This window comes from Lathamus discolor, chromosome 6, assembly GCF_037157495.1.
Source record: "Lathamus discolor isolate bLatDis1 chromosome 6, bLatDis1.hap1, whole genome shotgun sequence".
NCBI lineage: Eukaryota > Metazoa > Chordata > Aves > Psittaciformes > Psittacidae > Lathamus > Lathamus discolor.
This window is the reverse complement of record NC_088889.1, coordinates 83,907,485-83,925,080: the sequence shown is the minus strand read 5'-3', so window position 1 is coordinate 83,925,080 and position 17,596 is coordinate 83,907,485. Positions and strand designations below refer to the sequence as shown.

General features: G+C 35.9%; 1 protein-coding gene across 1 annotated transcript in view; it reads right to left on the bottom strand.

Annotated features, from left to right (window-relative positions):
• VWA3A (von Willebrand factor A domain containing 3A) overlaps positions 1 to 17,596 on the bottom strand; it is a 33,242-nt gene that overhangs the window by 5,716 nt on the left and 9,930 nt on the right. The window contains exons 13-32 of the mRNA XM_065684315.1: positions 17,430 to 17,555; positions 16,103 to 16,241; positions 15,910 to 16,013; positions 15,604 to 15,684; positions 13,879 to 13,973; positions 12,783 to 12,902; positions 11,842 to 11,916; positions 10,992 to 11,136; positions 9,879 to 10,077; positions 9,375 to 9,445; positions 8,142 to 8,297; positions 6,474 to 6,564; positions 5,928 to 6,025; positions 5,624 to 5,776; positions 4,924 to 5,032; positions 4,216 to 4,360; positions 3,580 to 3,724; positions 2,429 to 2,580; positions 1,449 to 1,575; positions 744 to 841 (exon numbers count right to left, since the gene is read on the bottom strand). Coding sequence (XP_065540387.1) covers positions 744 to 841; positions 1,449 to 1,575; positions 2,429 to 2,580; positions 3,580 to 3,724; positions 4,216 to 4,360; positions 4,924 to 5,032; positions 5,624 to 5,776; positions 5,928 to 6,025; positions 6,474 to 6,564; positions 8,142 to 8,297; positions 9,375 to 9,445; positions 9,879 to 10,077; positions 10,992 to 11,136; positions 11,842 to 11,916; positions 12,783 to 12,902; positions 13,879 to 13,973; positions 15,604 to 15,684; positions 15,910 to 16,013; positions 16,103 to 16,241; positions 17,430 to 17,555 — 2,429 coding nt within the window. The remainder of the gene's footprint in view (positions 1 to 743; positions 842 to 1,448; positions 1,576 to 2,428; positions 2,581 to 3,579; positions 3,725 to 4,215; positions 4,361 to 4,923; positions 5,033 to 5,623; positions 5,777 to 5,927; positions 6,026 to 6,473; positions 6,565 to 8,141; positions 8,298 to 9,374; positions 9,446 to 9,878; positions 10,078 to 10,991; positions 11,137 to 11,841; positions 11,917 to 12,782; positions 12,903 to 13,878; positions 13,974 to 15,603; positions 15,685 to 15,909; positions 16,014 to 16,102; positions 16,242 to 17,429; positions 17,556 to 17,596) is intronic.

Sequence of the window (17,596 nt, the reverse complement as noted above, 5' to 3'; positions counted from 1 at the left end):
AGGAAATGTAAGAGAAGTGAAGTGGAAGATTTAAGGAATCTTCCCAGGAAAAAGGCTAGTAGAAAATTTACAGGTCTTTAGCAGCAAAAAGAAAGGGAGACTGACGGCAACTTGAAAAATAAATGGTTTGAGAAGGGATTGTCTGAGAACAGAAGAAAGATCTCACATTATTCCATGCAGAGAATATAGTTCTAGCAGAGAATAGACGATGATGCAGTCAGATAGGTCAGGATGAGGTGGGATAGAAGGAGCCCAAAAAGATTTTGGAAAATGGAAGTAATTTCTATTTCTAAGTAAGAAGTCATAAAAAAAGGAAGAGGTACTAAAAAGAACATTACATCACATTCACAAGAGACAATTTTCTCTTTTGATAATCTATGCAAAGAGAAACACATTGATTTGGCAGATAAGAGAACTAAGCAAGGAGAGGAACAACTTAATGTAATTTTGCTTTGACATAAGAAATGGAGGAACAACTGGGAAAACAACAGCCCTGAACTTTAATACGTTAGAATCTGCTCAGATCTTCTACTATGATGGTAGCTAATTGTGTAAAACCTTAAAACTAAATCCCTCTTGCTTGCATACCATTTCTAAGCCTCAAAAAAAAAAAAAAACAACACTAAAATTGACAGCACAAGGAAAGAAACAGTGATTCCTTTTTAAATATCAGACACAAAGTCAGATATTGTCTTCCTTTCATGAAATACAAAAGCAATTACTGAAAAATTCTTAATACTCACCTCAAAGATTTTGCCTGCTTTAAGAAACCTCTAGCTTTTGCTACTTCTTGAATAAGCTTCTTTAAATCATCTCCTTCAAAGTAAGGGAAAACTGGATCCTGAAAATAGAATTAAAATATTCTACTTTAATTTGCACCTATTTATTATTTTCAATTTCTACCACCTTAATTACCTGAGCCTAAACTGTCAATCTCCCTCTTTCTATCTACTTGCAGAGGAAGTCTTGGTCTTGAAAGGAGAGAGCAGAGCAACTCTGGATTGAACATGGTTCTGTTCACTAACAGATTCTTCTGCTCTGGCCATCCCTGTGGTTTCCTGCTGCAGCACTGAAGTGCTACAAACAGTGTAAGGATTTTACAGTTACATAAATGAAATACAAGATGGCAAGGCTAAGAAGGCATAGTAAAAGCTAAAGTTAACTTACAACCCATAGTGTCCAAATGCAAGATTATTACTGGGTTTTTTTGCTTCTCTTTCAAAAACTATGCTGCATTGTGCAATTCTTTCATGGGTTTCATCACCTGGCCAACGCAGCTGGCAGAGATACTCAAAAGTCTCCTTTCAGTTTCAATGTGAAGTATCTTACGAACCTTCTATTTATTTTTCTCATCAATTTTCTTTTTTAAATGAAGTGTGACTATTAGTAAAGAACTAAGCTGAAATGAAACAAAACCAAGCCCAACAAAACCAGTCCACTTAACATACATCTTCATCATCAAACCCCTCTGTCAACATTCTGTGTGCTGCCAATTGTCCATCTACATCTCCAAAACTGCAGTGGTAGCGCCCTCCTGTCTGGGAAGCAAGCTTCTTCAGAAATTCATTAGCTTCTCTGTTAACAACAAAGTAGTAAGTTACTTAGGAAAATTACTTCCTTGAAAGCAACAGCAACAGAAGAAGAATTTCTAAGAATTCCTCAAAAAATATTACACCAAAACAAATGGTTTGGATGACATGACTATAAACCACTGTATCATTTTGCATTAACAGTTGTTAATGTGGAATATACACTGCTTAGCTGTCATAACAGGCTACTTTTGGACACAATGTTCAGTGTAGTAATGGAACCAAAATTTAAAGTAAACCAAGAAATCCACAAGCTAGGCTGGCAGGTGAAGGGCAGTTCATATTTTACATACAGGGAGAAAACTGAAAGCCAGGAGACTCCACAAAGAGTCACACACTAGTACTGCCATTTATACATCATTATTTTAGAGTCCTGTCTCCCAAGCACTAGCACTGCAAAGTCAAAAATAGTCATACAGCCATTAATTTCAAGTAAGCTGCAAGGATTGATTCCATCCTAAAACGGGACACTAAAATAATAGCCACAATTAACTAGCAGATTTCTTTGGAAAGAAAACAGCAGAATAACTTGTAGTCAGAAGTGACATGTTTCTCCCTCACTAGGCAGATAACCTGAACAGACAGTTACTGGCTACTGACCAGTTAACCAAATGATATGCAAATAAAGAAACTCAAAATATTCATAATTACAATACTTTTAAGTTGATTTTTTCAACTTAGGTCCAGTAATTCTATGTATCGAGCACTCTACTACATCCCCCTTTAATGGCTTGAAAAATGACAATGATGCTGTTCAGTGAACTGAGCATGTGGCCCAGCAGTTTGACAATAAACTAATAATTCTAAAGTTTTTATTGTTCTTGCAAAGTATCGTGTACCTGTCTGCACAGTGAAAAGAAATGGTGTGAATTTTAATATCTTGTTTCTTTCTCAATCTTTCAACTTCTGTCAAAATCAGACTGTAACTGGTGTCTGGTTTTCCATCAGTCAATACATACAGTGCCTCTATACCCTGGAAACTGACAGCCTTCTGAAAAGTAGAAAATAAGCTTAAATAATTAGTATATTTATATGAAAAGAATGAAAACACTATTCCAATGATTTAGTATTATTTCATATTTACCACTCATTAATCAAATGAATGTTGTCTTTTCACTTAGTATGAAAAAATAAGGATATAAATTTGAAAAATAAACAAGTAGATCATCTGTAGCATAACGCAATATATTCCCAAGAAGAACATCACCAAAAACTTGAAATAAGCAAATTAACTGGTTTTGGAGAACTGCTAACAGAAGGTTTTTGCATCACATTTTGTAAGAATTAAAGATGCTCAATGTCTGCAAATCAGGCTCACTGGGAATTGGCCTTTTTATATTACCAAAAACTGCTACAGTAATTGACTCTGTGAACACTTTTTTAATACAGACATGCCTTACAGTTCTACTCGATTTGATTCATGATGAATTCCATAAAATTTACTGGAAGGTTGTCTGAAAGAAGAGCCACACATTTAAGGCAACATTTTTTTTAATTAACATTTTAAATCTCATGAAATTCGAAGTTATTTCAGTCTCTGTTTTAAATTATTACTACTACTAAATTTCTACAGGAGAAAAGTTTATTCACCTGTTACTGAAGTTCAAGGACTGCGTACTCAATCCTCATGCAATTCCAGCAAACACCGCTTTTTAAAATCCCCGTTTAGCTCATAGCAAGTATCTCACTGCCACAGCTGTGTATTGGCATCACTTTGAGCTATTTTCTCTCTCTAGTATTTGAAAACAAATACTAATGCAACTACTGTTATATCAAATTTTTCTTAAACTCAGTATGAGTGATGAATTCTAGTATCTACTAGCCTTGAGGACAGAAACAGTGGCTTGATTCTAGATCTGTTCATGCTTTGCATGCAAAAATGCTGTATGCTTTGACCAAGTAACTTTCCTAAACCATGACCAGTCAGATGAAAGTGTTATATCACCAAGATACAGAGTCTTCTCCAGAATGTAGTACACAATTTACTAACCTGTAAAGCCATAAGGGTGCATGTATTACCATGAGCATGGAATGTGGACACCCACTGCACGGCACTGTGACATGTTTCATCAGTTGCCTCTACAAGGCACTCCTTCCAAGTCTCTGTATTTTCGGCAAATCTCAACAAGTTAAACCTAAGGAGAAAGATGGTCCACACATTAAACCCTAATCAATATCAGTCACTTCAGATAAGCCAGTTTTGAAATAAATAAAACAAACAAATTCCAAACACAAAAGCAAACCAAATAGGAAAAAACAAAACAAAACCAAACACAAAACCCAACCAACTTCTCTTCCCCACAAAACCCAAGAGCCTAATATTGGATTAAAGTCTTCAGCTTTAGGAGAGTCAGAAAACATATCTCACTCTGCATGAACAGAATATCTATGGGTATTCTGAGCCCAAAGGACGAACAGCATCAGGCAAATGAGGCTCAAATCTTAAAGAGATCAGAACTGAAAGTTGGTTAAAAAGAACAGAAAAAGCAGTTCATGTCACATATGTATTATGCACCAACATATCTTAGTTAGTCGTATTTTTTCAGTACTGTATTATTTGTTATTAAGTAATCTTATGACATACTAAGTAGTGCAGATATCAGTCTTTATCAGTAGTTCATCATACCTGACTTTATTTTTTCTCAGCTGTTCCCAGATAAGGGAGGTAAGTTCTTTCATGATATGTGGCAAATATGGGTCCATGGAACCAGATGTATCAATCAAAATACAGACATTTGCTTCTAAAATGGTACCGAACAATCTTCGGCTTCCTGGGCCAGAACATTAAAACTAATTGTCATTATACAGGCTTATTTTATTGAACATATTATTTTATTGAGCATACTGTAAAATCTTTAGTCTTTAGGGGTTATTCTAGGCATATTTCTACATAATAAATTCTAATCTGTGTGCAGCTATGTAGTTCAATAAGCAACAGAGGGATCAAAATACTTTTCACCAGCAGGGCACATTCTTAGCAAAAGAAACTTTAAAGCTAATTTTGTTTGTTGATGTTATTGTATATATTCCATGGATACAAAGCTTCTGACACCAGGAACCCTATATTTCTGAACACGACATACAAAAAGGAGAAATTTACATCATAGCCCTAATTATTTCACAGCAAGCTCGATGTTTCAGCTACATAGACAATGAATTCTCTTGTATTCTTGTATTCATAAAAATACATTTTAAAAAGTCAATGAAATGCAAAACCAATTAATTTATATTTGAGATCCAGATTTATATTCGGATTTATTGTATGATAAGCAGTAGACAAGAATATTTTATGTATGTTTCAACTGTGCTTTACACACCAGATGCACACCAGTACCTGACAGAAGCCACTGTATTCTTTCTATATATCGCCGCAACACTTTCTCCAGTTGTTCAGTGTAGATTTCCAGTTCTTTAGGTTGAAACTGCAGATGTTTCACAATGCCCTGGAAAAATCAAGAAGATTTGGGGGGTTTGTCTTCACTTCTATGAAACAGTGTAAAAAAGTTTCTGTGCCTCTGTTGCTATTAAATAACTGGTTTACCCAAATGAGGAAAGCCTTGTTCTTCTCTCAGCCAGTTGAGCTGAACAACAAAATTTTACTAGAGAGGTGAACCAGCTGCATTATCTCTGACGTTTTTATAGATATAATAGAGCAATAGTATCCTGGACTTAATTTTCTGTGCTTCTCCCCAGGTATTGCACAAACCCTAACAATGCAACATTTTTCCAGTTTTTACTTACATATAATTTTTAAAAGCTTTATTTAAAATTTTAAAATTCTTTTCCACACTTTATGAGCAGAGGAGATGCATTCTCCAGATTGCATGCATCTTCCCCTTCAAACATACTAAATGATCTTTTATTCCCCACAAGAAACTTTCTCTAGCTTTCTAACAGAAACATGATTGAGAAAGAAGACCAGGGAAGAGTGAAGGGAATATCACACTAGCAAGCCACAAATGCTGATCAACATGCATTGTCCTAAACACGAAACCTTTCAACGATGTAGGCAGATGAAGTCTGCAAATTCTTACATCAATTTCCACGCTAGGAAAGACTGTGCAGTATTTTGCTGACACTTTCTTGTGCAGAGACACCACAGTTTTCTGTTGGTGAGTACAGCCTGGACCAAACAGCAGTCGGGGCAATTCCAGTTTAAGCTTTTTAATACTGTACTTGGATAGCCACTGGTAAGACAAACAGATGAAGTAACTGGTTGCTAGTAAATAGTAGAACAGATTAAGCAACAATACATTGTAAGGAATCACAATTAACATGTTCACATTAATTCATATGGATAATTCTCAAATGGCATTTCATTAGCAAGTGGCAAAGTACCTCTCTGCTTGAACAGATTTCCTCTTTGTTTGGCAATGTAACAGAGGGAACAGACTTTCCTATGCACATTACCTTTGGATACTTTTGGTATACTGGACCTAGTTAAAAAAATGAACAAAGCAATATTGAGAGCCTGAGGTTTAAATCACAGGCCTTTGAGTCATATGTGACTGTGGATTAAAACAAACCTATCAACCAACCCCAGCCCCACAGACAAACATTTCATACACAGTTCTGCATTTGAAAACAAATGCAAAATTTCTATATACCAAAGTACTTGGAAAAAAACCCTGATTTTCGAAGTCGCCTGCAAAAAATTTCAAGCCAAATACTCCATAATCATCTACATCCTCATTTTTCTTTAGAACAGCTTTGACAACAAGTTCTCACAGGACTTTACAAAACCAAACCAAAATTCCCCAACACATCCCCAGCATTACAGTTGCAAGTGTTTCTAAAAACTTCAATTAAATCCCTAATTTAATACTGTGTTTTAAGCAAACCACAAAACAAATTGAAGACAAAAAGCCCCTAATCTATACAGACCTGATGGAATTTCTGCTCTGGCACTAGTAGGACGCCATGTCTCTACTCTTCTGGAAGCATTTCTCTCTGCATCATGGTTGTCTTTAATATACTATAAGCACATATAGTAATTTTTTAAAAAGGCAATTAAAAAGTGTTTTAGTCGGAATTTCATTACTCAGAACTACAACTACCCTTCACTGTTCTCTAATTCCTGTTTGGCTCTTCTGACAAGGCAGCACTTGTCATGGTGACCTATTACTTTGTAATTTCTTGCTAGGTTAAGTAACTCTAATTGCTCTTGCCAATTTCATCTCCTGCCTTAAAACTAAGGACTAACATCTCCAGACAGATGAGTCTGGACCATTTTGAAGGACACTTGAAGGACAAGTCTAGTATAGTAATGGCACTGTTTTATAAAATATAGTTTCTGCAGAGTTTTACTGAATATTTGAAATATAGTGCTGACATCTCTTGTTTTTCCTTTAGGTATAGAAATTTCTAGGGTCAACCCTCTAGGGGATAAGCAGTCTGTTAAACAACATGAATACTTGTTTAACCTTATTGTAAGCTCAGACTTTTGCTGTGATAGAGAGACTTCAAGTAACTGACATCTAACGTAAAATAACATACTATAACATACTATATGTAACAGAATCATAGAAAGGTTTGGGTTGGAAGGGACCTTCAAAGGTCATCTAGTCCAGCTCCCAACATAACATAGTATAAAACATAACAAACTATAAATATCCCCAAACATCTACAGACAAACCTCTATCAGTTTCCTACAAATTTAATCCCTGTAAAACTCTGCTACATTGTCACATCTCTGAGTGATTACTTTTTTCCTGCATTTGTGAATAAGTGTTGAGCATATACTGGTCTTGATAAAATAGCATGGAAGACCTGTTTGAGCTTATCTACCAGGTCTTTGACGCATGAACATGCCTACATTTAAGGTGCCATTCCCATTTCAAAGATGAGACCTGAAAATTCCAGGTCAAAAGTTAACTACATTCTCTGCAATAGGAAGTTCTTATCTAGTAGTTTCTATACTGAAGTGGCATGCACTGGCACTGGCCATTTGTATATATTACAGATACACAAAGCCACTCAGAACGGATGCACACAGAGTCAAAATTAACAAGGAAAACATCAGCAAAATCCCAAAGGACTCAGTAATGGAACTCCACAGCAATCAGCACAGCAGGCAGGAAACAAATCCTGAACCCTATTTCTAGTTTTCATGCTGGCTCTTTGTGTGGCCAAAGACATGCTACTCAGCTGCAGCTGTCTTATCTGGAAATGAGCAGAATACCATAAAATTCAGTACTTTCTAGAATGACTTGAAAAATAGATGTAATTTGGTAGAGCACATTACTGCTTTGTCTTTGTTTTCATTAAACACTAAATATTTAAAGTCAGAAGAGGGATTATTCAGACAACTTTAGACACTGCAATGCTGTTCCATTATAATTAATTACTTAGTGGGAATTACTAAGATGTATTTTTTTGTTTATGTAGCATTTTGAATTCGAATTACAATGTCAATTCAGGGTGCTCTCACAGTGCTGTTTTAATGCCTGCAAATTTTCAGCCTGAGTACTTCTCTCACAAAGAGCAGCATCTGAGTCAGGTAAGATCTCTAATTAAAACACACAGCATATTAAAAATAGGACCATTTCAAACCATTCTAGCCAGACTGAGGGCTGTGGGTTTAGGAGATGGCAACTTCTGTGGCCTTCTTTTCTCTTTCTTCGTAAGTACATGCGGGTCTGCTGGTATAAATGTATTAACAGACTGATTTACTGAACGTTGCTTTAAGGATTCCACTAGGAATGCACACTGAAATGGAAGTTCACAGCATTTAGTAATTCATACACATGAAATGTAAGTAAATGACATTTCAAAGCCAGCCATTCTGTATTTATTACTTTAATAAAAATAAAGTTCACAGCAAATTTATTAATCTGGCAATGCTTAACACCTCTAACTGAATAGAAATCCCTCTGTGCTGTGGTTGCTTTAATACACAGGAGGGAAATCCTTCCTGCTCTGAGCAAACATTCTAAAAGAAAAGGCAACAGTTTGCATATCAAAGACCAGAACAAACTGGAAGATGATGAACCAAAAATATGCAATTATTAAATGGCAACAAAATATTTTAAGATCCCATTAAATATCCACCAGTTCTTCTTTTCAAACAAAAGATTTTTGTGACTCAGACTCACATGCAACAAGCTGTATAGACCTCTGGATATAGATCTCACTGCATGTATCTTTCAAACCACACTTTTGTAACACACAACTACCATATGGCCAGGCTGGGTACACTGCCTCAGTCACTTTCTCAGATAGCTTTATATAGTATATAAATATAATATATATAGGCATGTAATATAGAGAGATATGGTCTCATTCTACACCCCAAGTACACTTAAGAAAGCAATTGTTTCGGAATTGAACAAAGGTAATTGTGCCACTGATGAACCCTCCCTGAAGTGTGACTTACAGGAACATAATATTTTCTGTTTGTTATAGAATATATATAACTTTTTAACATATTTCTTTATATATACATCTTTATATATTTTATATATATATAGTTATAAAGAACAATTCTATTTGAGAAGAATTCATCATAGGATTTGCAACAAAAAGAAGAATCACTTCAACTGTAAACTCCTTGTATTTGATAAGGAATCATGGCCACTCCAACACCCATCACTTCAGCGCCATTATACAACTTCTTTCTGGGCCATATTTACTCTGTGGTGACTATTCTTACACTCTCAAGCATTCCTGCCCATCTTACAAGGATTTTCATTTTGTCCAATCTTCTGCACTGTCAGCGGAACAAACACTGGTGATTTTTTTTTCTGAAGAAACAAGAGAACTTAAGGAGATATATATAATTCATACCTTTTGGGAGTACTTGTTTGCTTTTTCCATTTCAGACACAATAATAGTGATATCATCACTTTCAAAAATACCTGATAATCAAATATATGCTAATCAGCTTAAGTGTACAAAAGATATGATTTTTAAAAATATACATCAATTTGTAAAGCATGCCAAATTATCAATGAAAAGAATCAAAAAGCCTTTGTTTCCTATAAGCCTTTGTTTTCCTGTTAGGTCCAGGCAGTCTGGACCTAACACATTAGCAACTATATTTTAAATGCACATCTTTAAAATATCTACTGGAATTAAACAAAAATAATCAAATTCCTGCATTAAGGCTTTTTTATAATATTCTGCAATACAACTGAAAGCTTCCATCAAACTAGGACCTCTGTTTATATCCCAGTACTGGTACAATACTACCACATCCTAAAAAAAGTAAACTACTTGATGGGGGAGGCATTAATAAATATTACTTAGTTAATGAAAAAGAAGTATGTGCTGACTTTCCTTTCCACGTACCTGCTTCTCCAAACCAATGAAATCTCCCATTGGCTTTCTGTACTATTTCTTTAAAAGCAATTGCAGTTTCAGTTGGGTTAGCATAGCGGGCTGGAATGATCCCATTAGAGTCAACCTCCTCCATTACACTGAACAGACAGACATGAAGCTGTAAATCAAAACCTCTGCAAACCTCAGCCACATAAGCACTGATTGTGTGCTGGAACACAGAGGGGAGGGGAAAATAATTAACAGATTAGTAGTGACCCTCTACCTCAGATGTTCTCCCAGCTACTTCACTCACTCCTGAACTGACACACAAATACTCGCAACCTGAGCAATTCAGTCCAGGAACGTACCCTGAGTAGCTGAATGCCTCCTCAATTCATGCATATACACAAAACCTGTCACTATTACTAGTGACAGCACTACTGCAGCCAAGACAGGGTATCTGTGGAAATCAAAGACACAGGCCATGGACTTAAAGTTACCCATGCACTGGTAGGGATGCAACTATCCATTCGGCTTTCTGCATGTACCCTTTGTTTTTTTATTATCCACACAGGCTTTTAATGATTTCTTAGTTTTGCCCAGAATTTCCAGAAGTTTGGTAACAAAAGCAAGAGACACACTACTCTGTATACATAGTTACTGCAGATGGATTACCATAGGTTCAGAAACTCTAGGCCACAGAGCACATGCACTATGAACATATATCCAAGCAATGGATTACTGTTATTAAAAATAGGAGCTTTACATAGCGTACTATAAGCTCCACAGTAGAATTATTTGTGGCTTTGTTTCCATGAGCTATAAGGAAATAATATACACAAAAAAAAAAAAAAAATCAGAGTTGGGCTTTTCTGAACTCAAATTTGCAATGAAATGATGGCCAGAAATGGAGTGGGAACTCTAAAAACACCTCTTGAATTTTCTATGACTCACACATTATTAATAATTGCTACCTCCAACACTCAAGGAGCAACTGCAGAAGTGGAAGTTTAAGATCTTGACAGTTGTGCGGGCTCAGATATGTAAAGAAGTATTTGCCAACAAGCTATGATGAGTAGAAAACAAACAGAAACAAAAAATGGGAACTTACAGAAATGTTGCAAACCCTGTGATAATACTTACTGTTTCCTGATCAGGTATTCCAGTAGTCAGCAGGTAAAGTCCTTGTGATTTGTGTTTATCCTTGTCTTTGAAATCTATTTCCACAGCTCTCCTCAGTGCACTCATGAGATTTCTACTCCCTTTGCACTGCAGCCTTAACACCCACCTAAAAAAAATGTTTGAAGAATGAAGCAACAAAACCTTTTGTTCCTGTTTAAAGCTATAAAGAGAACTAAAAATCTTAAATACCATTGCTCTGGAGTATAAAATTTTTAACAGAGAGCAAAACCAGATTATAGAATGACCCGAATTATTTGTTCTAATTTCTGTACTGCCACCATGGACAACTAGATTCTAAGGTAAGATGCAGAGCATAGAGAGGGAAGAATTCTCTCTTATTTTCATGTGGAAATATTGTAATATAGCAGAATTTACAGGAATAAAAATGAAATGACACAGGTGTAATGAAACACTGAGGGTGTGACTCCACAAAAAGCAACCTCGGATTTGTTTCCAGTGTATGTTGGAAAAAAAACGTAGTTTAGCTTTCACATCCCTGTTCAATCTGAATCAGTTTTTATTTCATCATGTCACCTGTGCATTTCTCACACAGACACTTCTATATCTGTGTACATATATATTCTGTATACATAAAGAATACAAAATCACTGAGACATATTAAACTTTATAATGTAGTTTTCATAAGAAACCGTCATGAATCACTGTAGAACAATTCACAGCAACGTATGTTTGCAGTATGTTAAACCTATTAGTTTTCTAAACAGTTCAGAAATCCCTTTCTTGGTTCTACCTGTGTCACAGTACCTACGTTCACTTAATTCAGATGTATGAGGAAGTTACTTGATCCTACCTCCAAGCCTTTTGTAAGTTTTCTGGTTGGGAAGGAACCAGTTCCAGCTGCCAAGGCACAATATCACCCCCAAATCTTAATGGAAAAATAACAGCAATTAATTTTCAGATTTTGCTTTAGAACAAGCAAAAATAAGAAACCGACTTTAAAATAAAATTCTCATTTGGGGTATTACAAATGTAAAGTTGCCTGATGTTAACTACTTTCTATTTCAAACCATTTAGTTATGCACATTTATCCACCACTCAAGGGCTGTCAGATTTTCAAGGCAGTGGGCCAGACTACATTTTTATTTGAAGAACAGGATCTGAAGTGAAAGCTCAGCAGAAGGACTGCAACAAAAAAAAACCCCAACCTTCAGATGCTGCCTGTATCCCTCATGAGGTAAGGGCTCTGCTCTCCCACCAGGTTTGGAACTCCCTGAGCTGCTGTTTCTTCCTTTTACCTGTCAGTCATAAACCTGTCCAGCTGCTGTTCAGCAACTGTGCCATATGTTTCTGACTCCCAGCGTCGAGTATGGAATTTTAGTCCTTTTATATAATAAAAAGTACTGGAGTTACTGTAAAATGTAAACGGTGTTCTCAGTTACAGCACCTGAGATACCAAAATCCTCTTCCAATAAAACTTAACATGTTAATTAATGCCATTGTTATGAACAATATAGCAGGATAAGAATCTGTAACACATATGATTACAATCAGTTCCAGTGAGCATCACCCAAACCGGTGATTTTTAATTACTAATCTGGTCTCTGTACATCTGATCCATAAACTTAACCAGTAATGACAAATCAGTGCTACTCTTACTGACTCTTCATCATAAAATGTTCAATACAATTAAAAAATCTAAAATACGTCCATTAGCAACTACAGTCTCTCAGCACACTTTTTTCATTGCCATGTGTTACAATTATTCTAAAATAATCTTTAACAGTTGCTTACGCTATAATATTGAAGCAATCCTTATTTGACATTTGTTCTTCAAGTAAAAGTCGCAAAGAATGTTGGATATGGATGATGTACATAGAGTTTGTCACTGATACATCAACAAGTATAACCACCCTAGATAAGAAATATGTTATTCATCGAAGTAAAAGAACAAATCTTAATTACACATTCTTATCATCACTGTACTCTAACTTGCCAGAGAAAGTATCTTTTAGCTATGTATCAAAACGCATAAACACTGAATCTGTATTAAAAAAAAATCTCCAAAACATGAGGTGAGAATTTAAAAAAATTACTAACAATAATGGAAAATTCTGAGGGTGGTGAGGCCCTCAGATTGCCCAGAGAAGTTGTGGCTGCCCCATTCCTGGCAGTGTTCAAGGCCAGGTTGGATAGGGTTTTGAGCAACCTGGTCTAGTGGAAGGTGTTCCAGCCTGTGACAGGGGGTTGGAACTGGATGAGTTTTAAGGTCCCTTCCAACCCAAAACATTGTATGGTTTTATGTTTCCTAAGCTATGCAACAATCGGAGTACCAGCACATGTAGGGCCATAATGGCTATCGAACCTTAACATGTCCACTTTCTTTATACTTGGAATATCCAAAACACTCCTGAAAAGCACAGATGACTCTCATGAGTTCTTATTGGAAAATGAGCTTCAACGTACCAACTACCTGCTTTGTCAGTGCAGAAAAACTTAGCATAAATACTAACACCATGGGTTTCAAAGGCTGACTGTAACTACTACCTTTTGCCAACAGGTTCTGTTCATGTGCAATTTATGATAGAACATTCCCCAAGGGCTTACTTGCTAGATAACTCAAACTTGAGAGTCTCAACCTGTCAAATGGAAATTGCCATTTTGTGTTGACCAATGATCACTGGATTCTTCACATTCACTGGACCATTACAAAAGCTGAATATCAATATCTGTTTTCAGAAGTGGACTGCTTACACTGGTCACATCTGCAACCACTGTCTCTACATTTTAACTGTTTTCTGCCCTGTGTTTCCTGGTGCTGACTTACACATAAAGGAAAGGCTGGCAAACTAGAACCGTATACAAAGAAAGGACTATCAAAGTACGATACCTCCTTTCAAAAACACTTCCCCATATTCTTCTGCTAGCAACAGATAGCCAGTCAATTCTTTTCTCATAGATTCTTACCATTTTAACAAGGAGTTTCTATGGATGAAATACAGAAAATTTAAGATAAAAATAAAAAGTTCAAATAAGTCTTTTATTACCAAATGCAATGTAGCACATCATGTAACATGACAGCATAGTAATGAAAAAATAATTTTCATTCATTTTGACAGCAGCATTTAATTTTTTGTGAAGATAATATAGTCCATAAGAACATACAATGATAGAAAAGCAACAAAGGGTCTAAAGGCCTGTTTTGCAAGCTTGTAATTCCTTCAATAGCATTTTTAGGCAGTGTTCATAACAAAACATAATTTAAAATAAACACAGTATTTTTGAACACATATTGTTCTTTAACACAGTATCAATTTGAAGACATTAAGGCAATTTGTCCAAACCGTACAGAACATGACCTTTGCAAGCTAATGCATGAGGGCAAATCAAGCTAGAAAAGGACACTGAATTCAGTAATAAAGCTACAAGATAGCACACTTTTGGAGCACAGAACACAAGCATCTGATGGTGATCAAGGAGCCAGAAGCTGCTTCCACGTCAGCTTGTTAAACTTTACACTCTCCTTTTTGACCCAACTATAGAGCTATACAGATTTCTCACCCCTCTTCCATTTTAAAGAAATATTTGTCCTGCCTGGAAACATTCCCACCGCCCTCTGTCAGGGCTGCTATTGGAGTGGTACGGAAGAGGAAGAAGAAAAAGAATGAATATACCACTATATAACACACTCTGGCTGCAAATATCTGCACGCACCTTGTATTTCATTAAACTTGGGCCACACTCTGATCATCTGCATTCTGACCAATGAAGAAATCTTCAAGAACAGCTACTGTCTATAAGAATTCCAGTGGCCTTCATTATGTTATCTGCATATATGTTATATAAATGTATGTATGTATCTCTACTTCTTCTATACTGAAAAGAGCAAGTTACGTCCTCAAAGGTCCTCAATACCCCATACAGTTAAAATGTTCTCCTGGTACACCAGTAGTTTTAAGATTTCCTATATAGTTACACACCATAGCAAATATCCAAAAATCCTAACATCTCCCACCTGACAGTGTTCTTAATTCATCTGCAAACTTGACAAAACTCTAGTAGCAGCCTTGCTACCCTCTTGAAGAAACTGGCAATTATTGGGCTGAAGGCAAATGCAAAGCAGCATAATACACTGGTACAGTCACTTAAAAAACTATGTTGGCACAATTCTGGAAATTCACATTAAGTATGAAGACTGTTTAAGCATATGCTAAAACATGAAATACAAACACCCAGATTCTACTGACACTTCAGAGTAAAGCAAAGATATGACAACCTTCTATCAAGAAGCATAAACAGTTTCTGCTGTGACGCTTAAAAACCAGCTGGTTATGCAGAAAACATGCTGGAATCTCTCATCTTTGACATTCACATTAGCAAACATGTCTAAATGCATGGCAAGAGTGTTGTAGGAACACCGTTATGGCTAAAATGCTACTCTTGGTAAAAAAAAGTAATTTCAGATGCATTACTTCTAATGTGACCATCTGCAGAATATTGCCATTTGGCAATCACATAGAACTTGCTACATTTGGACATCATCATTTCACAACGTGCACAACTAGCTAGATGATTATCTAGCCCTGACAAGGCCACATCACTACAGACAACTCACCTGATAGTTGTACAACACTGGCAGGTCAACATGGACATTTTTCACAGTTCCATCATACCATTCAAACTGAATCATTGCTTTCTAGAATGATAAATAACACAACTGCGTGTTTACAGAAGCCTATATAAGCTACACTAACATGGAATTCCTTCCTGAATTATTCTTAAGAATGCATAAGTACTTGATCTGAATCAGTGACTCAAATTTCATGACTTGTAAAGTACTGATTTCAAATAGAAAAATGTAGCAATAGGAAGAAAAAGGGAAGAAAAAAGAAAACAATGAGAAAGAGTCCTCATTACATACCTCATGTAGAGTTGATGATACTGTTTTTCTAAGAATGGGTACAAATTCTTCCACAGGAGAGAAAGCATTGGGAGCCAGAACTTGGTAAAGGTTTAACTTTTTAGCTATAGCAAGAAACAAAGGAATTAAATAAAACACATGCTCTGCCTTGTGTTCATGTTTCATGCCTGTTAAGCTTTTCTTTCTGCACTACCTTTCAATCCATATGTCTTTAACCATTCTTTTGAGGTTTTGGCCAGGATGCATGGTGTTTGAATAACTAATGGTCCTTCGTGCTTTGGAGGCTTTGGGAAGAAGTTACAAGGTGCTGTACTTGTAAATTCTGTGGAAACCTAAAATGGATTTTAAGAAAAATTCTTGCAACTTTCAGCTTTTTTTTTTTTTTTTACCCTCAATCCAAAATTTCCCAATTTACTTACGTTTTACTTATTTTCAAAGTACTGGGATTTCAATAAGAAAAACACTTTGAAAATAGCTATAACTGGTCCTCCTAAAGATGGGTTTGTGGAACAATGTTCCACTAACTTCACTATACTTGCCACAATGCAAAAACCCACAGGAAAATGGAAAGATCATGATGGCACATACAGGAAATCATCTTTTCCAAGTAAAGTAACTATGAAAAGGAGCAGTGCTGCCAAATTTTTAGCTTTCAAGTTTAGTGACCATAGGCAAATTTGGCCACTTCCTAACTTCCAGGCCCCTAAAAAGTACAGAGATGAGAATAAGGCAAAAGAGAGATGCATATTTTCACTTAAGACAAGGTGGAAGACAGACATGAGTAAACAAACTCTCTACCAGATCAAAGTGAAACTAGAATTTCCAAATACCCCATAAAAAAAAAAAAAAATCACAGGAGTTTCTTTTTCTTCCTCCCACATATTCCATCAAGAGTATTAAGAAGCTGCATTATTGGAGAAAAGACAAGCAAACAAAGAACCAACCCCTGCTATGCTGATCAAATAAAGCACAAAACCGGAAACATTACCAAGACAACTGTTACAGAACAAATGGCACCAAATCCTCATGATAAACTAGGACCAACATAAAGACAGATGTGCAACAGGCAGACTGTAGCTTCCTAACTTCAATACTAGTAATAGATCTAGGTGAGCCCTTATGATTTTGCAACTCAAGTAATTGACCATCTTGATCATGGAGAAGTATCTTTTTACCAATTTAAAAGACTACTGAAACTTCATTTAAATGATTATGCATACAGCTAACCCAGTGGTTCTCTCAGACTTCCATTATGATCATGGTACAATGTTCTTTTCATCATACTTCTGTTGATGTATAAAATTTGCTGCATTTTGGAGAACATATAGCAAAATGTCTTCTTCACTGGTTTGGGCTTTAATTTGCTCTTACAATGGATGGCCAAAACATAATATTCAAAGTTCACTTACCAAAATACCTGATTAATCATATAATTCTTTTTCATATAGTAAACACTAAAAACTTCTACCCCCAATACTTCAAAGTATCTGATGTATATCTGAAAATAAAAAGATACATACATCTGCTATTCTACCAATAAGTGAGTCACCAATTCTTCTCTGGAAAGTCTGCTTGATGCTCCTGAGTAGATCCTTGGCCTTCCAGGATTCCTGAAGTAGCAGTTGAAAGTCACTGCTATCAAAACTCTGTACATATGAAAACAAAGGGAAAAATAAGTTAACTACTA